The sequence below is a fragment of the Lepus europaeus genome, chromosome 1 (assembly GCF_033115175.1).
Source record: "Lepus europaeus isolate LE1 chromosome 1, mLepTim1.pri, whole genome shotgun sequence".
NCBI classification, from domain to species: Eukaryota; Metazoa; Chordata; class Mammalia; order Lagomorpha; family Leporidae; genus Lepus; species Lepus europaeus.
In genome coordinates, this window is record NC_084827.1 from 49,834,562 (window position 1) to 49,862,013 (window position 27,452).

Below are 27,452 nucleotides of genomic sequence, written 5' to 3' on the forward strand. Positions count from 1 at the left end.
TTGAATCCGTAAATTGCTTTCAGCAATATAGACATTTCAATGATATTACTTATTCCAATCCATGGTGTGTTAGTTTTGTTTATTTTTTCAAAAAACCAGCTCCTCATTTCACAGATATTTTTTATTTTTTGTTTCAATTTTGTTTATTCTCTAATTTAATTATTTCTTTCCTGCTACTAATTTTGGGTTTGATTTGTTGTTTTTCTAGGTCCTTGAGATGCCTTGATAGCTCATTTAGTACCTTTCCAATTTCTTTTTTTAAAATATTTATTTATTTATTTGAGAAGTCGAATTACAGACAGTGAGAAGGAGAGACAGAGACAAAGGTCTTCTATCAGCTGGTTCACTCCCCTAATGGCCTCTACGGCCGTAGCTGAGTCAATTGGAAGTCAGGAGCCAGGATCTTCTTCCCAGTCTTCCACACGAGGTCAGGGGCCCAGGGATTTGGGTCATCTTCTACTGCTTTCCCAGGCCATAGAAGAAAGCTGGAGTGGAAGAGGAGCAGCCGGGACTAGAACAGGCGCCTATATGGGATGCCAGCACTGCAGGCCAAGAATTAACTTACTGTGCCAAAGTGCCTGCCCCGTTTTCCAATTTCTTGATGTAGACATTGAATGCATATACTTTATTATAGTCACATATCCCTGTTGAATTGAGCCCATATTGATCCCATAATTATCATAATTATTATATAATGCCCTTCTTTGTATCTTCCAACAGGTTTTTTTTTTTTTTTTTTTGTTAAAGTCTATTTTGTCTGATATTAGGATGACTACACCAATTATTTCTGCTTTCACTTAGCATGGAATTTTTTTTTTTTTTTTTTTTTTTTTACAGATTTTATTTACTTATTTGTGAGGTAGCGTTACAGAAAGTGAGAGGGAGCCGGCCCCGTGGTGCGGTTGTCCTGCTGAAGCTGTTTTCACTCGCGGGCGTCGGCTTACTTCGCTCGCCGCCTTGCGAGCCTCAGGTTCCGGGTCTCATGGCGGGCTTGACCCTGTTTGTTGGCTGCCTCCCGGCTTCGGCCCGCAGCGAGCAGCTGGAAGAGCTGTTCAGTCAGGTGGGGCCGGTGAAGCAGTGCTTCGTGATGACTGAGAAAGGGAGTAAGTCGTGCCGAGGCTTTGGCTATGTCACTTTCTCAATGCCAGAAGATGTTCAGAGGGCTCTCAAGGAGATCACCACCTTTGAGGGTCACAAGATCAATGTGACTATTGCCAAGAAAAAACTGAGGGATAAGTCCAAGAAGGGGAAAAATGAAAATTCAGAGACCCTAAAGAAGGAGCTGAAGTCTAAAAAATCAAAAGCAGCAGATAAGAAAGCCAGGTTAATCATTCGGAACCTGAGCTTTAAGTGTTCAGAAGATGACTTGAAGACAATTTTTGCTCAGTTTGGAGCTGTTCTGGAAGTCAATGTCCCTAAGAAGCCAGATGGAAAGATGCGTGGTTTTGCTTTTGTGCAGTTCAAAAACCTCCTAGAAGCAGGAAAAGCTCTCAAAGGCATGAACATGAAAGAGATAAAAGGGCGGACAGTGGCTGTGGATTGGGCCGTGGCAAAGGATAAATATAAAGACACACAGTCTGTTTCTGGCCCAGGTAAGGGGAAAAGCTGTGAACCTAACCTTCCGGAGCCAGTTGAAAAGAGTGGCAGGAAGGAAGAGGATGTAGAAGAGGAAGATGATGATGACGATGATGAGGGTGAGGACGACGATGACGACGACGACGATGATGATGACGAAGATGAAGAGGAGAAGGAAGATTCCAAGGTGACCAAGGCCGTGCGTGTTCAGAAGAGAGCGGTCAGGAAAACCGTCCCCGCAGAAGGCAGTGAAGACGATGCTTCGGATGAGGACAGTGACCTGGAGGAAGGAGACCGTGTGGGTGGTGGCAAGGACCTGGCTGAGAGTGACGCCAGCGCCGGGGAGCCGGAGGACGAAGAAGCACAAGTCTCAAAGAAAAAGAAGAGGAAGTTACCCTCTGATGTGAGTGAAGGGAAGACTGTTTTTATCAGAAACTTGCCCTTTGACTCCGAGGAAGAAGACCTTGGGGAGCTTCTCCAGCAGTTTGGAGATCTCAAATATGTCCGCATCGTCTTGCATCCAGACACAGAACATTCTAAAGGTTGCGCATTTGCCCAGTTCACGACTCAACAAGCTGCTCAGAAGTGCCTAGCAGCTGCTTCTCCAGAGGCTGAGGGTGGTGGGCTTAAATTGGACGGCCGACAGCTCAAGGTTGACCTGGCAGTAACCCGTGATGAGGCTGCAAAGCTTCGGACAAAGAAAGTGAAGAAGCCGACTGGAACCCGGAACCTTTATCTGGCCCGAGAAGGCTTGATTCGTGCTGGGACGAAGGCTGCCGAGGGTGTGAGTGCTGCTGGTATGGCCAAGAGAGAACGGTTTGAGCTACTGAAACACCAGAAACTCAAGGACCACAATATCTTCGTCTCTCGGACCAGGCTCTGCCTGCACAACCTGCCAAAGGCTGTGGACGACACACAGCTCAGGAAGCTGCTGCTCAATGCCACTAGAGGCGAGAAGGGGGTGCGCATCAAGGAGTGCAGGGTGATGCGAGACCTGAGAGGCACCCACGGGGCAGCGAAGGGCCAGTCCCTGGGCTACGCCTTTGCGGAGTTCCAAGAACATGAGCATGCGCTGGGAGCGCTCCGCCACATCAACAACAACCCCGACATCTTCGGGCCTCAGAAGAGACCGATAGTAGAGTTCTCCTTGGAGGACCGGAGGAAGCTTAAAATGAAGGAACTGAGGACGCAGCGCAGCCTGCAAAAAATGAAATCCAAGCCCTCAACCAATGAGCCCCAGAAGGAGCCACCAGAGCCTGCACAAGGCAAGCAGCAGCAGAAGGGAGCTCAGAATCGCGCCGTGGAACACAGCAAGCCACCCCCCAAGCAGAAGGGGAAGGCAGGCTCTACTAACTGGATGGGATTCCAGACCAAGGAGGAAGTGGAGCAGGTGGAGCTGCCCGATGAGAAGAAGAGAAGAAAGGTCCTGGCGCTCCCCTCGCACCGAGGCCCCAAGATCAGGTTACGGGACAAAGGCAAGGTGAAGTCCCTCCCTCCCAAAAAGCCCAGGCCCCAGGTAAACCAGCTGAAGCAAGAGAAGCAGCAGTTTTCTTCTAAGCAGGTTCCTAAGAAGAAAGCTAAGGGAAACAAGGCAGAAATCCACTTCAACCGGCTGGTCGAACAGTATAAACAGAAACTCCTGGGGCCTTCCAGTGGGGCACCCCTGGCCAAGAGGAGCAAGTGGTTTGACAGTTGACGACATCAGCAGGCTGTGCGCCTTGCTGAAGCTCCGGGCCTCCCCTCTCTGTGGCTCTTCCTGAGGGCAAGAAGATGCTGAGGGCGCGGCCACCTGCCATGAGGCTCCCCGGGCTGTGCACATCTGAACTTGGGCCCTGCCTCCAGTGCGTGGTTGGTTAGCCACAGTGACAGACCCGAAAACGTCATGGTCCTTGTGTATTGTCCAGAGTGTTTTGTGAAGTTATGTCTTCAATTATCCATTTTATTCTGTGTTTCTCGAATGGGGACAATTGTGAAAAGCATTCTGGAGTGATGAATTTTTTAAGAAGTCTGTTTGGTTAAGCATCTTCTCTAAATGAAATGTTGTTTAGCTTTTTAAATAACAGATTATCATTTCTAATTAAAAAAAAAAAAGAAAGTGAGAGGGAGAGACAGAGGGAAAGGTCTTCCTTCGTTGGTTCACTCCCCAAATGGCTGCAACAGCTGGAGCTGCACTGATTCGAAGCCAGGAACCAGGAGCTTCTTCCTGGTCTTCCATGTGAGTACAGGGGCCTAAGGACTTGGGCCATCTTCTACTGCTTATGGAATGTCTTTTTTATATTCTTTCACTTTCAGTCTGCATGTATCATTGTGAGGTATATTTCTTTTAGGCAGCAAATAGATGGGTCTTGTTTTTTAATCCATTCAGCAGGTCTGTTTCATTTTTCTTAAAAGCATTTATTTATTTATTTATTTGAAAGGCAGAGTTAGAGAGAGGGAGCTAGAGAGAGAGAGAAAGACACATAGATCTTCCATCTGCTGGTTCATTCCCCAAATGTCCAGGAAGCAAGAGCATCTTTCAGGTCTCCCATGGGAATGCAGGGGCCCAAGGCCTTTGTCCATCATCCACTGCTTTCCCAGGTGCTTTAGCAGGGAACTGGATAGGAAGTGGAACAGCTAGGACTTCAGCTGGCACCCATATGAGATGCCAGCTCTGTAGGTAGCAGCTTTACCCACTACACCACAGTGCTAGCCCCAGTGTGTATCTTTTAATTGTAGAATTTAAGGCATTGATATTCAAGGTTATTATTGATAAGTAACAACTTGGCCCTGCCATTTTCCCATAAATATTCCTATCATTTGCTTTGGATTTCCTTTGTATTTTTAATGGGAGATTTTCTGCCTTTATATTCTTTCCTAAGGATGTCTGTCTTTCTGTGTTTCTGTGTGTAGCACATTCTGAAGCATCATTTGTAAGACTAAACAAGTGTCTACACATTTTTTCTTTCTTTCTTTTTTTTTTTTTGACAGGCAGAGTGGACAGTGAGGGAGAGACAGAGAGAAAGGTCTTCCTTTTGCCGTTGGTTCACCCTCCAATGGCCGCCGCGGTATCGCGCTGCGGCCGGCGCACCGCGCTGATCCTGGCAGGAGCCAGGTGCTTCTCCTGGTCTCCCATGGGGTGCAGGGCCCAAGCACTTAGGCCATCCTCCACTGCACTCCCTGGCCACAGCAGAGAGCTGGCCTGGAAGAGGGGCAACCGGGACAGGATCGGTGCCCCGACCGGGACTAGAACCCGGTGTGCCGGCGCCGCAAGGCGGAGGATTAGCCTAGTGAGCCGCGGCGCCAGCCTACACATTTTTTCAGTTTCTATTTGTCATGGAAGGTCTTTTTTTCCACCTTCATTCATAAAACAAAGCTTTTCAGGGTACAGTATCCCGTGGCAACTGTTTTTTTTTCTCTGAAGACTTGGACTGTGTCTTGCCATTTTCTCGTAGCCTGGAGTGTTTCTGATGAGAAGTTAGCTGTGGGTCTAATTGGAGATCCTCTGAACATAATATGGTGTTTCTTTCATGCACATTGTAGAATCTTTTCTTTATGTTTTACTGTGGAAAAGTTGACTACAATATCTATTAGGAATTCTATATGCCTTGAGTACTTGGACATCCCTTTCTTTCTCCAAATTGGGGAACTTTTCTGTGACTATTTCACGGAATAGGCCTTTTAACCCACTCTTGCTTTCCAAACCTTTATGAACTCTTCAGACCCATATGTTGTGTCATGTGATAGTATCCTATAGATCTCCAACATGGTTTTTAATTTTTCTAATCTATGTCTTTTTTTGCTCTGAGATATTTCCAAAGATTTGTTTTGGAATTCCTAAGGAAAGCCACTTATGGTGGAAGATTTACTTCAGCTCACTGTTGAATAGTCCAAGATGAGGTGGTCCCATTAGATCTGTCTTGTGAGGGGTTGTAGAATCCATGTGATGCAGTGGACTGTGGCAGTCCTGTGAAGGGAGGCTCATAAAGTGACCTAGGGAGCAGGGAGAATAGCTAGGTAGAGCTCAGCTTATAAAAACAACACTGAGAACTCTCTTCTGAGGGCGTGACCCAGAGATCTCTCACTTGGCCTACCTTCTAAATGCCACAGCTATCTCAGGTCTCCCATTGACCACTAACATGAAGCTATTAATTATTAGTTTAAAACTTGACAGAGTCAAACATTTAATACATGGGCCTTTCTGTGATACTCAAACTATTATGCAACCACAATAATCGCTTAATAAAACCTATCGACATTCATAAGAGTACTGATGACTATAGAACAATTTGATCTTGTTAATGAAATGAGCACTTCATTACACTTAATTTATACTGTGATTTATATGTAAACTATACATTGTTAAATGACTGTGAAAGGTCTTGTACTACAGGTGTATTTCACTCAGAGCCTGTGCTTCATCAGTCCAATTATCTCTTTCATTTCAGTGTTCACTCTTCTGTCTTCTCAAAATCACATAGTAAAGTGTGTGGTTTGAATACCTCTTCCATTGTAATGGTTGCAACAAAAGCATAGCTGTTGTAGATTAAACACTGAAAATTGAAATATATATGTCAGTGCTTGAAAAGAATACAGATATATCATTAGACTAGAAACAGAAGAAAAATAAAAAGCAAGGCTTGGCGTCTGGAACTGGGAGCACTTTATCTCCTATGGGAAAATAATGTCTAAGTATACCCCAAACAGAAGACGGGACTGGAGTTAGGTTTGCAGTGTGAAACTAGTTTCTCAAATAAGTAAGAAAGAAAGTTGTGATTGATAATTTCCTAGCGTTGAACACTGGTGGAAATTGAGAAAAATGTGATAAGCTTTATGGTGATTACTATTATCCCTCCATGTGGTTACCTCTGTGACTGGGGATGCATCCCTCAGCTCACTGTAGATCACCAGCTCCAAGTGGCCAGAATTGACAATAATGGAAATGTAGAAAATGAATAAAACTACTAAAACAACAAAAATCAGAAGCAACACCTAGAAAACCCCTGCTTGAAATGAACCCACAAACCAATTTTCCAAAGTGTGCAGGTGAAGCCAGGGAAGACAGCTGCTGAATCAGCTCACGGGGAAATACTTGATTCATAGAAAACAGCAGTCTAAAATCACTTATAAATGTTTTATTACTAATTTCAGAAGTATTTTAGAAGAAATGCTATCTATAAAAAGGAACAACTGAAAACAAAATGAAGAAAAGGGGCAGGTATTTGGCCTGGCAGTTAAGACTCTTGGGATGCCTGTGTCTGATATCAGAGTTCCTGGGTTTGAGTCGCAGCCCAGTGCCAGCTCTGTATCCTTGCTAAGGTGTGCCCTGGGAAGCAATAGGTGATGGTGCATATACTTGGGTTTCTATCACTCTTGTGAGGGAACAAGCTGGAGTTCTTGGATCCTGGCCTTGGACTGGCCCGCCACCTGCTCTTGTAGGCATTCAGGGGTAGTGGTCAAATGGTGCGTGGGAGATCTGTCTCTGCCTTTCAGGTAAATAAAATCAATGACAAACCATAAATGAAGAAAAGATCATATAAAAGTTAAATATCCCAGGTAGTGCAAAATGCAGATCTGAAATAAGAATTCAATTTCTGACTAAACTCTAATCTGTACAAGAGAGGATTCAAAGAATTAAATGATAGGGGTGAGGTAACTTGAATGAAACATGGAGCTATATTGATATTAAAAAGTATGAAGGATGGGCCAGTGCCATGGTTCAGTTGGCTAATCCTCCGCGTGCGGCTCCAGGTGCTCCTCTTCCAGTCCGGGGGGGCAGCAGAGGATGGCCCAAGTGCTTGGGTCCCTGCACCCGCATGGGAAATCGGGAGGACGTACCGGGCTCCTGGCTTTGGATAGGCGCAGCGCCAGCCGTGGCAGGCATTTGGGGGGTGAACCAACAGAAGGAAGACCTTTCTCTCTGTCTCTCTCACTGTCTGTAACTCTCTCTCTTTCTTTCTCTCTCACTGTCTAAACTCTGCCTGGCCAAGAAAAAAAAGAAAAAAAGTGTGAAGGATGAGCTAAGAAACAGGAAAGACAGAAGAGCACTCACAGGCCACATCACATGTATATTCTCAAGGATGAGAAGAAAAGGAAATTAAAAGAAAATCACTCTGTCCAAAATAACAGCTGCAAATTTTGTGAAAACAAGAAAAACTGTGTGTTAGTCCTTTTCTTATCACTTTATTGAAATGTCTGAAGCAGACTAACACAATGAAAGAGGTTGGTTTTTTTTTTTTTTTTTTTTGCTCACCATTCTGAAAGCTGAAAGGTGTGGTGCTGGGGCCAGCATTCACTCAGTTCTGGGGAGGGCCCTCTTGTCTGTGTTACAGCAGGAGAATAGTGTGTGAGAATAAGGGATTACATCCTGGAAGAAGAAGCCAGGCTTCGGCTTTTGGAACAACAGGGAGGGCAGTTTTCCCATCTAAGGGTCTCTCACTATACCCTGCCTCTTAAAGGTCGCACCACTTCACCAAATCACCACCCCAGGATCCAAGCTCCCAGCACATGAAACTTTGAATGACACACTTGAACTATAGCTGTACCATAGCAGCCTGTAAACTAAAGGTTGAAATACATGCTTCTGATGCATTTGGATTGATAACAATAAATCCTGAAATGAGGATAAAAATCAATTTTAAGTGTTAATATGGAGGAAAGACAAATGCTTTCCACAGCAACTCAAGTCCCTGCAAATTCATCATCATTATTGCTAAATATTAGAACACTAGGAAATGTTAATGTAAAAATTCTGAAGAAGTTTAACATTGGAAACTCTCATTTGAAAAAGTGGTATTGCCAGGGATGCAAACACAACTGTTTTTGCCCCTGAAAATGCTTTTTGAGAGGATTATTAAAGCTTTGGTTCAAAAAGAAACACATGTGGGAATTCCTAAAAGCTTTAAATCAGGTGCCATCGAATTTTTCTGAGTGGCCAACTAGAAAATACCTTGGGCTCTGTGAATCAGACCATCATCTCTATGTGAACCACTCAACTCTGCTCTTGCTGTGTGAAAGCAACAATGGACAAGAAGCATGCATCCATCTTCAGGATGCAACCCAATAAAATTTGTGTTTCAAAAATACATAGCAGATTAAATATAGCCCATAGGCTGGAGCTTGCTAAACCACTACCCTAGATCACAAACGAGATTCTCTCTGTGTCCCGGACTGGTCTTAGGAAGCATCAACATTAATGAAAAAGTAGCATGGGAATATCAATTTCACTATTTTACCACCTCTACTGTAAAAGCTTATGCATATACGGCAGTTCCCTTGCAGTATTCATATCTGGGTTGTCACTTTTGTTTCTACTTGTTATCACGATTTGCATAGCCCTCATTTTATCAGGAGGAAGGCTGTCTTGGGGAGAGAGCCTCATTGTACCCTGAAATGCTGAGATCGGATGGGACGCCACAGATTTTTGTGCCTTTGACAAACAAAAAGCCTTCTGTGCATTAGTGCTACTTGGAAGACTTTATATGATGACTCACACACCTTTTCCTTCAATCCTATTTCATCTCTCTAAGAGCCTCACTGCAGAGAACCAACTTTCTCTCAGAGTTGGATTTAGCGGAATGTGTTTGCTCATCACATTTATTCACCTCCTATGCAAAAGAGTTCCATTCATAGTACCCGTTATTGGCAAGGTTGGCAATTTTTTAAGTTAATTGATTTCTTGGCACTAAAGATTATACTTTTAAAAACACTTTTATCAGAAGAAATATGAAGCAAAAGCTGAACCTAAGTCCCTAAATTACTCTCAGGATTTATTGTAGCTTGTTCATTCATATGATTCGAGGTGGAAACTGGGACCTGGGCAAGCAGTAGATGCTTGCCTGTGTTGACAAAAAAAAAAAAAAAAAAAAAAAAAAAAAAAAAAAGAGATACATGATGGAAAGTTTCTGTTCTGCCTATTCCTAGAAATGCAATTTATTCTAGCTATGTACTGTTCTACATACTCTTTACTGAGAACTGCATACTTTAAAAAATTTGTTTTACTGACTATTTTTTTCTGATACTATTAATATATAACATCAAACGTTAAAGTTGTATGACAGGGCTTGTAAGGTCATAAATATCATTTGTACACTAAAGATTATACTCAGTGGGGTATTAAATAGTTATGACTGCAGATCTGGGTCATTTATGTAATCATTGTTTATATATAGCCCTCATTGTTCCAAAAATGATTTAGGAAATATCAGAGTTAAAATAGTAAAAAAAAAAAAAAAAAAAAAAGAATTGAAGTAGGTGAAGAATAGAAATCAAAAAGAAAATAAAGGGGCATAGAGTAGGTTAGAATTAAGGTTTATTATAACATTCCGAATATTAGATGCTTCATACTTTCTGGGATATGCCAGAAATATGGCTCTTGGTTTCCAAATAGCCAAAACAAAGAGTCAGAAGATCATGTATGGTTAAAGAAGAGCCAATTTTGTTCTTGGTAAGCAAATGTGACTCTTTTTATAGGATATATATGCCCCGTGATATACTGAACAAAGTCCTTGACCATATGCTGCCATAATACGTTCAGAGAAAGATTGCTGGTAACACACTACCAAACAATCAAAGTTCTGTAAAAGTGGTTCAGCTGTCATAGGAGAGGCTGAGACAGCAGAGGCTAAGTCTAACCACTGCCCAGTAATGGTCTCATCGAAGGAGGAGATGAAGTGAATATCCTTCAGTTAACACTCCATAAAAACTCTATAATTGAGCTTTTTTTTTTTTTTAAAAAAAAAGGATTTATTTATATTTGAAAGTCAGAGTTACACAGAGAGAGAAGAGGCAGAGAGAGAGAGGTCTTCCATCTGATGGTTCACTCCCCAGTTGGCCGCAATGGCTGGAGCTGCACCAATCTGAAGCCAGGAGGCAGGAGCTTCTTCCAGGTATCCCACGGAGGTGCAGGGGCCCAAGTTCTTGGGCCATTTTTCATTGCTTTCCCAGGCCCCACAGCATAGAGCTGGATCAGAAGTGGAGCAGTTGGGTCTCAAACCGGTGCCTGAATGGGATGCCAGTGCATCAGGCCAGGGCATTAACCTACTGCATCACAGTGCCGGCCCCTATAATTGAGCTTTTGATATGAATAATATAAAACTCAATGCTGTATTCTTTGGCAAGGTTCTAAAGTACAGAATTTTTTTTTTTATTTTTTTTTTAAATTTTTTTATTAAACTTTTATTTAATGAATATAAATTTCCAAAGTATAGCTTATGGGTTACAATGGCTTCCCCCCTCCCATAACTTCCCTCCCGCCCGCAACCCTCCCCTTTCCTGCTCCCTTTCCCCTTCCATTCATGTAAAGATTCATTTTCAATTCTCTTTGTATACAGAAGATCAGTTTAGTATATATTAGGTAAAGATTTCAACATTTTGCCCATATAGCAACATAAAGTGAAAAAACTACATTGGATTACTAATTATAGCATTAAATAGCAATGTACAGCACATTAAAGACAGAGATCCTACATAATTTTTTTTCAAATTAATTAATTTTCTATGCCATTTCCATTTTAACACCAGGTTGTTTTTTTTCATTTCCAATTCTCTTTATATACAGAAGATCACTTCAGTATGTAATTAGTAAAGACCTCATCAGTTTGTGCCCACACAGAAACGCAAAGTATAAAAATACTGTTTCAGTACTAGTTATAGCATCACTTCGCTTTAGACGACACATTAGGGACAGATCCCACATGGGATGTAAGTACACAGTGACTCCTGTTGCTGATTTAACAATTTGACACTCCTGTTCATGGCGTCAGTAATCTCCCTAGGCTCTAGTCATGAGTTGCCAGGGCTATGGAAGCCTTTAGAGTTCGCTGACTTTGATCTTATTCCGATAGGGTTATAGTCAAAGTGGAAGTTCTCTCCTCCCTTCTTTGATGGCCCCATTCTTTCCACTGGGATCTCACTCACAGAGATCATTCATTTAGGTCTTTTTTTTTTTTTTCATGATATCTTGGCTTTCCATGCCAGCTATACTCTCATGGGCTCTTCCGCCAGATCCGAATGCCTTGAGGGCTGATTCTGAGGCCAGAGTGTTGTTTAGGACATCTGCCATTCTATGAGTCTGCTGTGTATCCCACTTCCCATGTTGGATCTTTCTCTCCCTTTTTGATTCTATCAGTTAGTATTAGCAGATACTTGTCTTGTTTGTGTGATCTCTTTGACTCTTAGACCTATCAGAGCTATCAATTGTGAGCTGAAATTGATCACTTGGACTAGTGCGATGGCATTGGTACATGCCATCTTGATGGGATTGTGTTGGAATCCCCTGGCACATTTCTAACTCCACCATTTGCGGCCAGTCTGATTGAGCATGTTCCAAATTGTTCATCTCCTCCCTCTTTTTTTCCACTCTTAGATTTAACAGGGATCACTTTTCAGTTAAAATTTAAACACCTAAGAATAATTGTGTGTTAATTATTGAGTTCAACCAATAGTACTAGAACAACAACAACAACAACAAATACTAAAAAGGATAAAGTATTACATTGTACATCTAAAGTCAGGACAGGAGCTGATCAGTTCATTGTTGCTTATAGTGTCCATTTCACTTCAACAGGTTTCCCCTTTGGCGCTCAGTTGTCACCGATCAGGGAAAACAAATGATATTTGTCTCTTTGGTACTGGCTTAATTCACTCAGCATGATGTTTTCCAGACTGCTCCATCTTGTTGCAAATGACTGGGTTTCGTTGTTTCTTACTTCTGTATAGTATTCTATAGAGTACATGTCCCATAATTTCTTTATCCAGTCTACTGTTGATGGGCATTTGGGTTGGTTCCAGGTCTTAGCTATTGTGAATTGAGCTGCAATAAACATTAATGTGCAGATGGCTTTTTTATTTGCCAAATTAATTTCCTTTGGGTAAATCCCAAGGAGTGGGATGGCTGGGTTGTATGGTAGGGTTATGTTCAGGTTTCTGAGGAATCTCCAGACAGACTTCCATAGTGGCTTAACCAGTTTGCATTCCCACCAACAGTGGGTTAGTGTCCCTTTTTCCCCACATCCTCTCCAGCATCTGTTGTTGGTAGATTTCTGAATGTGAGCCATTCTCACCGGGGTGAGATGGAACCTCATTGTGGTTTTGATTTGCATTTCTCTGATTGCTAGTGATCTTGAACATTTTTTCATGTGTCTGTTGGCCATTTGGATTTCCTCTTTCGAAAAATGTCTGTTGAGGTCCTTGGCCCATCTCTTCAGTGGGTTGTTTGTTTTGTTGTTGTGGATTTTCTTGATTTCTTTGTAGATTCTGGTTATCAATCCTTTATCTGTAGTATAGTTTGCGAATATTTTTTCCCATTCTGTTGGTTGCCTCTTCACTTTCCTGACTGTTTCTTTTGAAGTACAGAAACTTCTCAATTTGATGCAATCCCAAATGTTAATTTTGGTTTTGACTGCCTGTGCTGTTGGAGTATTTTCCAGGAAGTCTTTGCCTGTGCCTATATCTTGCAGGGTTTCTCCAATGCTCTCTAATAATTTGATGGTTTCAGTTCGTAGATTTAAGTCTTTAATCCATGTTGAGTGAATTTTTGTGTAAGGTGATAGGTATGGGTCTTGCTTCAAGCTTCTGCATGTGGAAATCCAATTTTCCCAGCACCATTTATTGAATAGACTGTCCTTATTCCAGGGATTAGATTTGGATCTTTGGTCAAATATAAGTTGGCTGTAGATGTTTGGATTGATTTCTGGTGTTTCTATTCTGTTCCATTGGTCTATCCATCTGTTTCTGTACCAGTACCATGCTATTTTGATAACAACTGCCCTGTAGTATGTCCTAAAATCAGGTATTGTGATTCCTCCGGCTTTGTTTTTGTTGTACAGGATTGCTTTGGCTGTTCGAGGTCTTCTGTGTCTCCATATGAATTTCAGCATCATTTTTTCCAGATCTGAGAAGAAGGTCTTCGGGATCTTGATGGGTATTGCATTGAATGTATAAATTGCTTTTGGGAGAATAGACATTTTGATGATATTGATTCTTCCAATCCATGAGCATGGAAGATTTCTCCATTTTTTGGTATCCTCTTCTATTTCTTTCTTTAAGGTTTTGTAGTTTTCATCGTAGAGATCTTTAACGTCTTTGGTTAAGTTTATTCCAAGGTATTTGATTGTTTTTGTAGCTATTGTGAATGGGATTGATTTTAGAAGTTCTTCCTCAGCCGTGGCATTGCCTGTGTATACAAAGGCTGTTGATTTTTGTGCATTGATTTTATATCCTGCTACTTTACCAAACTCTTCGATGAGTTCCAGCAGTCTCTTAGTTGCTTTTCGGGCAAGATGGCAGAATAGGCAGGGAGCACACTATTAGTCCGGGAGAGAGATAAGTGGAGATACTGCAGGGTCAAGGAAGAGTAGGGGATGAAACAGCATAGAAAACTCTTCCGGAACTAGTGATTCACAGTGTACCTGCATGGAGAGCGTGGGAGCCCAAGTTCGGGACACCAGCGGCAGACTGAACACACCAGCGCTGGAACGCGAGGTGAGCCGAACCACAATAGCCCGAGACACCAGCGGGCAAGAGGAAAGAGGAGGCTAGAGGGAACGAGGCTTGAAACTTCGTGGGGAAAAATTCACCAGGCTAACTAGAAGAGAGAGAAAAAAAATTTTAAAAAGTGACTGATACGGACACAAGGACACACGTTTCTCTCTCTCCGCTCACCTCTCAAAGGCGAGCAAGACAGAGCAGGCACCATTTTGGACATACGTCATAAGCAGGGCAACCTCAGGTCTGCACCAGCCCTGAGCCTAGCAGAAAAACCTGACTCTGGGGGGAGGGGTGAAATAACAGGAGATTAGCATCTAACTTGGCAACCCAGTGGGAGAGTGCAGGAGAATTGGAGCCCACACTGAGGGCAGCAGAGATTCCCTGTGTGGTCCGTGGGAAAGAGCTTCCGATCTCTGGCTCCTGTGGGTATATCATTTGCCTGCTAACTACCTCCAATTAAGTTCAGCTGTGCGGAATTACTTCCCTTTTGAATCAAAAAAGAGAGAGATTTACCACACCTAACCTGGGAGTGTCATCTTTGACACACCCTCAGCCCTGAGGAACCAAACACAGCTCTCAGTCCACACTCATCTCAAGCCTCTAAGGCACCACTGAAAGCAGACAGTCCACTTAATATAGAGCCATAGTGTGACAAGAAAAAACACCACAGTGAAGAAACCAAATATCTCCAACATGCCAAACAACAAACGCAAAAACCGAGATAACAAGAACAAGGCAGACACTATGACACCCCCAAATGAAAAAGACACCCCAATTCAAGATTATGAAGATGAGGAGATTGAAGAAATGCAAGAAGCAGATCTCAAAAAATTGATAAGAACATTAAGAAGTTCTCAAAAACAAATTCTTGAACTACAGAAATCTTTAATCGACAAGATAGAAAATCTCTCTCGTGAAAATGAAATATTAAGGAGGAATCAAAATGAAATGAAACAACTAGTGGAACAAGAAACTGTGATAGTGACGAGAAATCATAATGAAATGAAGAATTCAATAGATCAAATGACAAACACATTAGAGAGTCTTAAAAACAGAATGGGCGAAGCAGAAGAGAGAATATCAGACTTAGAAGACAGAGAACAGGAAAGGAAACAATCAAATCAAAGAAAAGAAGAAATCAGAAATCTAAAAAATACTGTCAGGAATCTACAGGATACTCTTAAAAAACCCAACATTCGGGTTCTAGGAGTACCTGAAGGCATGGAGAGAGAGAAAGGATTAGAAGGCCTTTTTAGTGAGATACTAGCAGAAAATTTCCCAGGTTTGGAGAAAGACACAGACATCCTAATACAGGAAGCTCATAGAACCCCTAATAAACATGACCAAAAGAGATCCTCACCACGACACGTCGTAATCAAACTCACCACAGTGAAACACAAAGAAAAGATCCTAAAATGTGCTAGAGAGAAATGCCAGATTACTCTCAGAGGATCTCCAATTAGACTCACAGCTGACTTCTCTTCAGAAACCCTACAAGCTAGGAGAGAATGGCGAGACATAGCCCAGGTACTAAGAGAGAAAAACTGCCAGCCCAGAATATTACATCCTGCAAAGCTCTCATTTATGAATGAAGGTGAAATTAAGACCTTTCACAGCAAACAGAAACTGAAAGAATTTGTCGCCATTTGTCCAGCCCTGCAAAAGATGCTTAAAGATGTGTTACATACAGAAACACAGAAACACGGTCACCAATATGAAAGAAGGTAAAGGTAGGAAACCTCACACCAAAAGATCATAGGAATCTCAAACCATATATTAGAAAGTATCTTTGGCTAATTGCAGGGCAAAGTTACTCCTTCTCAATAGTCACATTGAATGTTAATGGCTTGAACTGTCCAGTTAAAAGACACCGATTGGCTGATTGGGTTAAGGAACAAAACCCATCCTTTTGCTGCTTACAAGAAACCCATCTATTCAACAATGATCCATACAGGCTGAGAGTGAAAGGCTGGAAAAAGATATACCACGCCAACAGAAATGAAAAGAGAGCGGGCGTAGCCATCTTAATATCGGACAACATAAACTTTACCACAAAAACTGTTAGGAGAGACAAAGAGGGGCACTATATAATGATTAAGGGATCCATTCAACAGGAAGATATAACGATTATCAATGTATATGCACCTAATTACAGGGCACCAGCTTATTTAAAAGACTTGTTAAGGGACTTAAAGGGAGACTTAGACCCCAACACAATAGTACTAGGGGACTTCAATACTCCACTCTCAGAGATAGACAGATCAACAGAACAGAAGATCAACAAGGAGACAGTAGATTTAAATGACACTATAGCCCAAATGGATCTAACAGATATCTACAGAACATTTCATCCTACATCTAAGGACTTTACATTCTTCTCAGCAGTACATGGAACCCTCTCTAGGATTGACCACATACTAGGCCATAAAGCAAGTCTCAGCAAATTCAAAAGAATTAGAATCATACCATGCAGCTTCTCAGACCACAAAGGAATGAAATTGGAAATTGGCATCTCAGGAATCCCTAGAGCACGTGCAAACACATGGAGATTGAACAACATGCTCCTGAATGAACAATGGGTCATAGAAGAAATTAAAAGAGAAATCAAAAATTTTCTGGAAGTAAATGAGGATAACAGCACAATATACCAAAACCTATGGGATACAACAAAAGCAGTGTTAAGAGGAAAGTTTATATCAATAGGTGCCTACATCAAGAAATTGGAAAGGCACCAAATAGATGAGCTTTCAAGTCATCTCAAGGATCTAGAAAATCTGCAGCAAACCAAACCCAAACCCAGTAGGAGAAGAGAAATAATTAAAATCAGAGAAGAAATCAACAGGATTGAATCCAAAAAAACATTACAAAAAATCAGCCAAACGAGGAGCTGGTTTTTTGAAAAAATAAACAAAATTGACACCCCATTGGCCCAACTAACTAAAAAAAGAAGAGAAAAGACCCAAATCAATAGGATCGGAGATGAAATGGGAAACGTAACAACAGTCGCCGCAGAAATAAAAAGAATCATCAGAAATTACTACAAGGACTTGTATGCCAGCAAACAGGGAAATCTATCAGAAATGGACAGATTCTTGGACACATACAACCTCCCTAAATTGAGCCAGGAAGACATAGAAAACCTAAACAGACCCATAACTGACACAGAAATTGAAACAGTAATAAAGGCCCTCCCAACAAAGAAAAGCCCAGGGCCAGATGGATTCACTGCTGAGTTCTACCAGACATTTAGAGAAGAACTAACTCCAATTCTTCTCAAACTATTCAGAGCAATCGAAAAAGAGGGAATCCTCCCAAATTCTTTCTATGAAGCCACCATCACCTTAATTCCTAAGCCAGAAAGAGATGCAGCATTGAAAGAGAATTACAGACCAATATCCCTGATGAACATAGATGCAAAAATCCTCAATAAAATTCTGGCCAATAGAATGCAACAACACATCAGAAAGATCATCCACCCAGACCAAGTGGGATTCATCCCCGGTATGCAGGGATGGTTCAACATTCGCAAAACAATCAACGTAATACACTACATTAACAGACTGCAGAAGAAAAACCATATGATTCTCTCAATAGACGCAGAGAAAGCATTTGATAAAATACAACACCCTTTCATGATGAAAACTCTAAGCAAACTGGGTATGGAAGGAACATTCCTTAATACAATCAAAGCAATATATGAAAAACCCACGGCCAACATCCTATTGAATGGGGAAAAGTTGGAAGCATTTCCACTGAAATCTGGTACCAGACAGGGATGCCCTCTCTCACCACTGCTATTCAATATAGTTCTGGAAGTTTTGGCCAGAGCTATTAGGCAAGAAAAAGAAATTAAAGGGATACAAATCGGGAAGGACGAACTCAAACTATCCCTCTTTGCAGATGATATGATTCTTTATTTAGGGGACCCAAAGAACTCTACTAAAGTACAGAATTTTGAAGTTTCTTACTAAATATTGTTCCAAGTGCTTTGACAAGCAACTGACAGTAGAGAGATTTGATATTGTTTTAGCCTGCAGAAGAGCATAATGAGGACTGAGTGGCTCTGTAGATGATTCGCCTTAAAGGATTTTTGCATTTATGCATTTTGAGAATGTGATTCACTATTTCATCGCACAATCCAGAAAGCTAATCAGTAAACACTATAGTGGTTCTTAACTTTCAGTATGCTGATCTCCCCAATAGGCGGATCTCTCTACTTTCTGATATTCTGATTTAATAGATCTGTGTGGAAAACAATTCAAAAATAAAATCAGATCAATTTAGGAAAAGTTTATGGTCATGTGAAAAGTATGTATTGAGATCAGAAAATTGCAAACCCAGAGGAAAGAACCTTACCTTACAGCAGTTATAGCACAATATATAAAGTATAAAGGAGGACTTATCCTGACTTTTTCATGACTGGATTTTACATGTTAATGTTCTTTTTAGGACAAAGTTTTTAAGCTGATTTTTCTATAGCTAATTGGTTTAATTTCACAGAATCATGCTGACAAGGGAATAAATATGGTTATGTTTATGATTAGAGGTAATATTTCAAGGAAATCAGGTCGCCTTAAATTTTTTTATGTGGTTATGGGTATTTAGCCTTGGGGTGTATATAAACTGTGGTCTTTACTTTTTTCTTCTTTAACAGTAGGATTCTGCATTTAACAGGTGGTCTGTGGACACATTTTGTAAAACATTGCTATAGACATGATAAATCTCTACTGTAGAGCTGGCATTACTTAGGATTAGCCAGAGACTCATTATAAACAAATTTTGTTTCATTTAATTTTCCCTCTTTGGAGGTAGAAGATTATGTCTCTTTTCATAGGATTTTAATAAAACTGTTTCATTCATTTAAAGCTCAAAGAAAAGCAGATTTCCTGGGGTAACATAACAATCTCTTCTAGTTAAGAGTTTTCAATGAGCCTATTCTCTAAACTATCAAATTGCTAGGCAACAACTTTGTTTTTATTTTGTATTAATATAGTCCATTGACTTTTAGTGTGATTCTTCTTGGAAACTTCTTTTTATTGTTTGCAGGATGCCTGAGGGAGACCTTGTTATTTATAGTTGTGTTGTTATAAACAGATTGAGATACAAGAACTGCTTCACTAAGTATGAAAAAAAAAAATGAAGCATAAAAGGGCCAAGGAGGCAGTTTTGTTTCTGGCAATCCACTTATGTAGTGGTGAAATGGATCATCTTGCTACCTGCTTGAGTGACTCAGGTGAAGAATCTGCATATTTAGTGTTTCTATGATTTGATTATTTGCCTTCTTAAAAAGAGAGCTGCAAAAAACACTGTGTCATGCTTAAATTCCCGCTGATAGCAATGGTAGAAAATGAACCCTTCCTCTATCTTAATCTCGCCATTTATTTACCCAATCTCTTTCAAGCTTGCATTTTTCAGGAAAAATTCTGAAGGGTGTTAGCTCTTTGTCTAATATCACAACACTGACTTTTGTTCTTTCTACTGTTTTCCCAGTAGAAAGGAGTTTTCCTTCAAGGAGTTCATATCTCACTCTGTCTCCCCAGATAATTACATGGTGCACAAATCATCTTCTAGGTTATTTTATTTTTTTAAAAATACTGCTAATATTTTTTAAAATTTCACTTGAAGTATACAAACTTCATGCATTTCATATATACAAATTTAGGAACATAGTGATTCTTACTACCCTAACCTCCCTCGCTTCTAGACCCCTACCCTTCTTCCTTCTCCCTCTCCTATTCCCATTCTTATTTTTTACAAAGATTTATTTTCAGTTAACATTGTAGTTATAAGATTGAACCTACACTAAAGAGTTCAACAAACAGTATGAAGAAAAAACAAAAACAAAACACTATTATTCCTCAATAGTTGAGATAGGGGCTGTTCAAAATCATTGAATCTCAAAGTGTAAATTTCATTCCTATAGAATACCTTTTAGGCACTCTGTTATCACAGATCAGAGAGAGCATGTAGTATTTGTCTTTTGGGAATTGGCTTAGTTCACTAAGTAATATGGTTTTCAATTGCATCTCTTTTGTTGTGAATGACAGGGCTTCGTTTATTTTACCATAGTATTGTATTCCATGGTGTACATATACCATATTATCTTTATCTAGTCTTTGGTTGATGGACATCTGGGTTCATTCCATATCTTAGCTATTGTGAATTGGACTACAGTAAACATGGGGGTACAGATAACTGTTTCCTATGCTGGTTTGTTTTTATTTGGGTAAACTCCCAGGAGTTGGATGCCTGGATCATATGGTAGGTCTGTATTCAGATTTCTGAGGTATCTCCATACTGTCTTTCACAATGGCTGCAACAGTTTAGGTTCCCACCAACACTGGATTAGGGTACCTTTTCACCATATCTTTGCCATCATTTGCTGTTTGTTGATTTCTGTTTGAGAGCCATTCTAACTGAGGTGAGGTGAAACATTGTGACTTTGATTTGCATTTCCCTGATGGTTAATGATCCTGAGCATTTTTTCATGTGTCTGTTGGCCATTTGAATTTCATATTTTGAAAAATACCTGTTCAAGCCATTTGCCAATTTCTTAACTGGATTGTTTGTTATTGTTGAATTTCTTGAGCTCTTTATAAATTCTGGATATAAATCTTTCATCAGTTGCATAGTTTTCAAATAATTATTCCATTCTGTTGGTTACCTCTTCACTTTCCTCAGTGTTTTATTTGCAGAGCAGAAGTTGTTCCTCTGCTTGATGTAATCCCATTTGTCAATGTTGGCTTTGCTTGCATGTGAGTCTTCCACATGCAGAGTTTCCCCAATGTTCTCTAGTAATTTGATGGTATCAGGTTGTGATTTAGATCTTTGATCCATTTGTGTGGATTTTTATGTAAAGCATAAGGTAGTGGTTTTGTTTCATATTTCTGCATGTGAAGACCCAGTTTTCCCAACACTGTTTATTGAAGAGATTATTCTTGCTCAGGGATTGATTTGTGCTCTTTTGTCAAAGATAAGTTGGTTGTAGATGTGTGAATTGATTTCTGAAGTTTCTGTTCGGTTTCATTGGTCTGCCCATCTGTTTTTGTGCCAGTACCAGGCTGTTTTGATTATAACTGTCCCTATAGTATATTTTGAAATCAGATATTGTGATTCCTCTGGCTTTGTTTTTCTTGTGTAAGATTGCTTTAGCTCTGCAGGGTCTCTTGTGTTTCCATATGAATTTTAGCATTGTTTTTTCTAGACCTGAGAAAAATGTCCTGGTATTTTGAATGGGATCACAATGTATCTGTAAATTGCTTTTGGTAATTTGGACATTTTGATGAGATTGACTATTCCAATCCATGAACATGCAAGATTTCTCCATTTTTTGTGTCTTCTATTTCTTTCTTTAATGTTTTGTTATTTTCTTCATAGAGATCTTTGACAACCTTGGTTAAATTTATTCCAAGGTATTGAAGTTTTTTGCTAGGTTATTTTCTGTTATCAAGGGCTTTATATATTGTTTTTGGCAACACATGCCATTGTGTTTCTAATATCAGAGAATAGAGGGAGCTAATGGAATGAGTTTTGTCTAAGAAAATATCAGAAGGGAAGAAAGGAAAGTTGTAGTGTATACCATAGAGTGGCTATGATTTTCTTTTCACCTCAGGAAATTCACGAGGCTATCATTTAACTTATGCTTATGTTGTATGCATTCTTTCAAGGAGAGTAAGATGCTGGGACTTACGTCCAATGATAGAAAATTTTAGAATGGGGCAGGTGTTTAGCTGAGTGGTTAAGATGGCCACAACCTGCATTGGAGTACTAGGATTCAATGCCTAGTTCCAGCTCCTGATTCTAGCTTCCTACTAATGCAGACCTTGAGAGGTGGCAGTGAAGGCTATTGTAGATTATGTCCTGCTATCCATGTGGGAGATATGGACTGTGTTTCTGGTTCCCAGATTTGGCCTTTGCCCTGTTCCAAGCCATTGCAGGCACTTGGGAGAGATCCAACATTTGGATTCTTTCTCTTTTTCTCTCTCTCCCCTGGTCAAGTAAATAAGTAAAAAATTTTATAAAGATTTTTATTTATTTATCTGAGAGATAGAGCTACAGACAGAGAAAGGAGAGAGAGAGAGAGAGAGACAAAGATCTTCCACCCACTGGTTCACTCCCCAAATGGATGCAATAGCCAGAGCCAGGCCAATCCAGGAACCAGGAACCAGGAATCAGGAACCACGAACTTCTTCCAGGTCTCCCATGTGGTTGCAGGGGCCAAGCACTTATGCCATCTTCCACTGTTTTCCCAGGCCATAGGCAGAGAGCTGTATGGAAAGAGGAGCAGCCGGGACATGAACTGGTACCCATATGGGATACCGGCGCCACAGGTGTAGGCTTCGCCTACTACACCACAGCGCTGGCCCCTAAGTAAATTTTAAAAAAGAGATTATGGGAATATTTAATAAGTTTCTTTCATTATTTGACAGCCTTTACTTCTTATAAGAGTGGCACCAAATGAGTGACCCTGAGATAGTTTACGATAAAAATTAGATTACAGATTCTGTCAAATGGAACAAGTTAAGAAACATTGAACAACCAAGAAGTTGTGGAGTTAAAAAGAGATGTTCTGTTTTCATTGGGGTGGCAGGAAGTAAAGCTAGGACATGTAACTGATAAGAAATGGTTTGAACAGTTTTCAATAGTGAGAAATTTAGAACACCTAAATCTTTCTTTAATTCATTTATCATCTACTTTGGTATTTTTCAGTGAATTTCTGTTTTCTTAAAAACTAACTAAACTAATGTAACCATCAGTTTGGAAACATGCTCTGTGTATGTTTAAACACACAGGAAAGCATGTATGTCTGTGGGAAGCTTGGATACTAGCACAACAATCTGTAGGAAGAAATCATTGACTTTACCAACTATAGAATGCAGGATGAAACTGCTTTCAGCATCTTGGTAGGAAAATTGAATTAGTTTATGCCGTACACAGCATCTTCAGCTGACTCTTCTGCAGCACACAAATGGGAACCTTCCCAGCCTCATTCTGCTCAAACTCCATTGATTTGCTTGGAGAAGACATTTCTTCTGCACATGAGCTTGGCCTCTGCTTAATATTCACTTCAAATCCTTCCTCAAAGCCTGTATCCCACAGGGAGGCTGTGCTGAGTCACTCCTCCTGACTCTGATCATCATGTTTCTTCAACCCTGGCACTAATGTATTAGATGCTCCACAATTCACTGGCTTTTGCTGAGTCTCGGATTACACAGGACTCACCCAAAGGACAGACACAAGCACTCTTTTCCTTCGCAGTCTGACAGCTCTTCTCAGACAGAAAGGTAATGGGAACTGAGTACTGAACTGGGAATCGGTTTGCTTGATTTTGAGTCCTCATAGTGTTCCTAGGTAGCCAGGATATTACAGCTAATCAGGCATCTTGCCAGTCCTTACCAGTAAACACCTGCTCACCTGATGACAAATTAAGGTGATGTTCAAGAGAAAGTCTACAGAAGAAAGGGAAGATGTATTTTAGGACTGTTTTTGGCAAAAATGTTTACTTATTACTAAAGATTTATTTATTTGAATGACAGTGTCAGAAAGGAAGAGAAATAAAGAGAGCAATAATGAGAAAGACAGAGAAAGAAATCTTCCATCCACTGGTTTATTTCCCAAATGCTGGCAATTGTGGAGGCTCAGCTAGGCTGAAGGCAGGAGCCTGGAACTCCATCTGGGTCTCTCATGTGACCATAATCTGTTGCCTTAACAGGTACATAAACAGAAAGTTGGATCAAAAACAGAGGAGTAGGGACCCACACTGGCACTCCCATAAAGGATGCAGGTGTCTGGAATTGTGACTTAACCCACTACACCATAATGCCTGGCCCTCTATGTATTTTTTTGAAAGGTAGAAAGGCAAAGACACAGAGAGACAGAGATGGACACAGACATACAGGTAGGAAGAGACCTTCCCTTTTGCTGGATCAGTTTCCAAATGCCTGTGAAAGCTGGGGGTGGGCCAGGCTGAAACCAGAAGGATCGAATTCAGTACGGTGCTGAAGAGCATGTGTGTGGCAGTGACCCAAGTGCTTGAGTCATCACCTGCTGCTTCCCAGGGTATGCATTTGCAGGTAGTTGGAGTTGAGAGCAGAGCTGGGACTTGAACCCAAGCACTCTGATATAGGATGTGGGTTTCTTAAGCACTATGCTCTCTTATATATTTTGCAGGTGTCCAAATGCCTGCTCCTGTTTTAATGCTTTTAATGGCACTGTTTTCTCCTATGGGTTAAACAAGCGGCTGCATGATTTCAGTTTTCTCTGGGCCCTGCAAATGGTCTAGTGAGTTCTGTTCATCTGTCCATTGTTTACGTTGGTGAAGACTGTTTTGATCATGCAAGTAACCCTACACATTCAGTTCTGTGGGTGCAAAGTTCCCAGTGCAATGTACAAAATAAGCAGATACATTTTTCATGTGAGTCTCTGATTCATTTCCTGTTGTTAACAAGCTTATTCAGTGTTACCTCTTTTCTTTGATTCACTTTTTGATATATATGCTATTTGAGAGACATGTTCACTGTCTCAGTCTGGCATTAATCAATGACAGCTTTGAACAATGAAAACCTAATGAGACAGAAAGGATTTTAATTGTTCCTAGCCATCTTTTCAATTTTACTAATTACTTTGTAGGTTTTCCATGTATCTTCTTTAGGTTAAAAGAATTCTCAAACAGAAAGGAAAAAAGGAAGAAAGACTTTTATATTCCTATAAGCCTTTTCAAGTTCTTATCAATTCCATAGCAATAAAGAGAAAAAAGAAAAGTTTCATGCTGCTATGAAGATCCCTCAGTGCTAACTTGGGCACTGAAGGTTGGTCTCCCTCTCCTTTAATCACGTTTGGTATCTGTACTTCCCTTTTATGACTTTTTCTGTAGAATGTATGCCCTTAAATCTTCTCTATGCTACTATTTTCATATTATTGATTACCGACAGGAAGAGGAAAGGGGCACTTAATAGGTTTCTTTCTTCACAGTATTTCCCTTATCTCATTTTATCCTCTCTTCTCTCATTCTGCACTTGTAACACTGACTCAAATACCTGTCATCTTCAAAGTGCACTTGGGGCCTGTGTCACACTTGCAAGGAACTAGGTAGACATGGAGCTTTGGCATCTTGCCACTCTTTTAAATGTAAAAAGGTCAGAAAAATCCATGCTGTTGTCTACTTGGCATGTCAGTCTAAACTGAAGCATTATTTTTATTTTTAAAGCATATCAAATAGGCTGTCTTTCATAATAGGAGAGATCTTACTGTCTCTGCATCCAGAAGGCCAGTGCTTTGAGTTTTGTTTCCATATGGAACAATGATCCCTCAACATTCTCTTTCATCACACACTCTGGGACCAGTAGCACACTATGAAACAGGCACTGCGGGCAGCAGGGCAGTGCAGGCTGTGGCTGTGAGAGAGACGGTCCACAAGGCAGGTCAGAACCGGTTCTTGTTCCACTAAAATGCTAACGTGCTGTCTCCAAACCCAGTGGACACTTTGCTGTTCAGGATGGAGAGGAGGAAAAGTAAATTTTCCTTCCATCCTTCTAAGTTCTTAGCTTATATCGCTGTAACAAAAGACAGCTAATTAAGAGCAATAAATGTAGCTTTATTGTATATTATATATATACACAGAGGATACCCATGAAAAGAGTAATACTGAAAGAGGTGATGTAGAACTCTGGCATATTAAGCAAGTTAACTAAAACAAAGAGAGAAGATGTGAGAGAGGCCAGTTAAGGGCATTTGACTAGGAAGAACAAGATGAATAAAAGAGTAAGGTGTTTTATACAGATATGTTCCTGTCTTTGTCACGGATGAGTTAGTCCTCTGCTCTTCCCAGTACTGAGAGGGAAATACCCTTCTAATTGCAGATTTTCCTATAGATGTAAATTTCCCTTATAGGAGGGCAACATCTACTGTTTTCTGAGCTCCTCTCTCGTCTGCTGTTTCTCAAATGAGACTTATGCTAAAAAGGAATATTTTGGGCTGGCATATTCTGGTCTCCTACAGTCGTATTTTGAGCTGGCATATTCTGGCCTGCTATAGGAGTTAGTTTTGTATCTTTGTAGCATTTGAACACTGACACCTACCTTTTCCTCTTTTGATTTCTAGGACATACTTTTCTCTTTCATTCTTTCTTTAACTGTTCCTTTCCTTTACAAGTTCCTGTTACTTATAATATTCTCCAACACCTGATTCTCTGCTTTCTTTTTCTTTTACTCTATAATATTCTCACTGAGTGATCTCATTCAAACCTAAGGTATTGTAGAACCACCCCGCCCCCATAACCTGGGTCCCCTTATCCAGTGCACAGCAAACCAATTACTGACATTTGGATGTGAAATAAAGCAGGAATGTCTTGCAAACCACACAGAAAGAAGCTACACAGCTATTTAATTTCCAGACCCATCAAGGGATTAGGGATAAAGTTCTTTGAAGATTGAAGTTGGGGTTGAAAGGTATGTGTCCAGCTCATGTGTATTTCTCTAGTTGATCTGCAGTGCCTGTGGCTCTCCATTAATTGGCCAGTGCTGTCATGCTCTTGGGGAATTTTGAAGATCTCAAAGTGGGCTTCTGTCAGTCAGATGGTAGTTGCTTCTTGTTCCAGTACTGCAGTTCCTGGAAAATCCTCCAAGACAAGATTGAACCTCAAGATGTTATCTATAGGAGAGAGAAATGCCCTCATGTGTTTTGTGAAGGACCCCCTCAATTCAGTGAGTTAATTTTAGTAAAGGCAGAGCAGAAAACTTTAAGTTTAGGGAGGGAGGCTGGGAGACTATATGAGAATAGGGGTTGATAGTATCTTGTGTCTGCATCGAAGGCTCAGTTTCAGTACCCCTCCTTCCTCCTTTCTTGTGACTCCTCAGTCCTGAGAGTCATGGGGACAATGACCATAATAGCTGCTTCCTGCTAAAATGTGGCATAGAAGGATTGCTCAGGATTAGAGAAGAAGAAGCTATTGGCATGTTGTTCAAAAAGTTTCCATTCCCAGCTTTAAAAGACTCCCTGCATCATAATAGAGTCTGGCCCAGTTAATCTCTGCATAAATCTGTCTTTCGGGTGCAGCATTATTCCACAGCAACAGTAAAAGCAAGAGCACACTATATCCCCAGACCTGTAGTATAAACCAGAAAGATTGGAGGTTTTTGCCACCAGAGACTTTCAGTCCCAAATTGGGAGTAGAACCATCAATTAAGGGTTAGCCTGGGCTAAGACATAGCATTAATTTGGGTGTGTAAATCCTGGAGGACTGGGGGACTGGAGAAATACTTCCGGAGTTATTGAGCATGTATATGGAGCATTTATATGTATATTTATTTATTTGAGAGTGTCAGGAAGAGAGGGACACCACCCAACACACACATACACACACACACACACTTACACAGGGAGAGAGAGGAAGAGAGAGAGAGGGAGAGAGAGAG

The 27,452-nt window shown here is 40.7% G+C and overlaps 1 protein-coding gene across 1 annotated transcript; it reads left to right on the top strand.

The window, feature by feature from the left end:
* Window positions 1-973: 973 nt before the first annotated feature.
* On the top strand, window positions 974-3,647 carry LOC133748521 (RNA-binding protein 28-like). The gene has a single exon (XM_062177409.1). The coding sequence runs from the start codon at window positions 983-985 to the stop codon at window positions 3,269-3,271; it is 2,289 nt and encodes a 762-aa protein (XP_062033393.1). The 5' UTR covers window positions 974-982; the 3' UTR covers window positions 3,272-3,647.
* Window positions 3,648-27,452: the final 23,805 nt, after the last annotated feature.

Excerpts from the sequence above, each read along its gene's own strand:
- LOC133748521 (XM_062177409.1), top strand. The coding sequence starts at position 983 with ATGGCGGGCTTGACCCTGTTTGTTGGCTGCCTCCCGGCTTCGGCCCGC.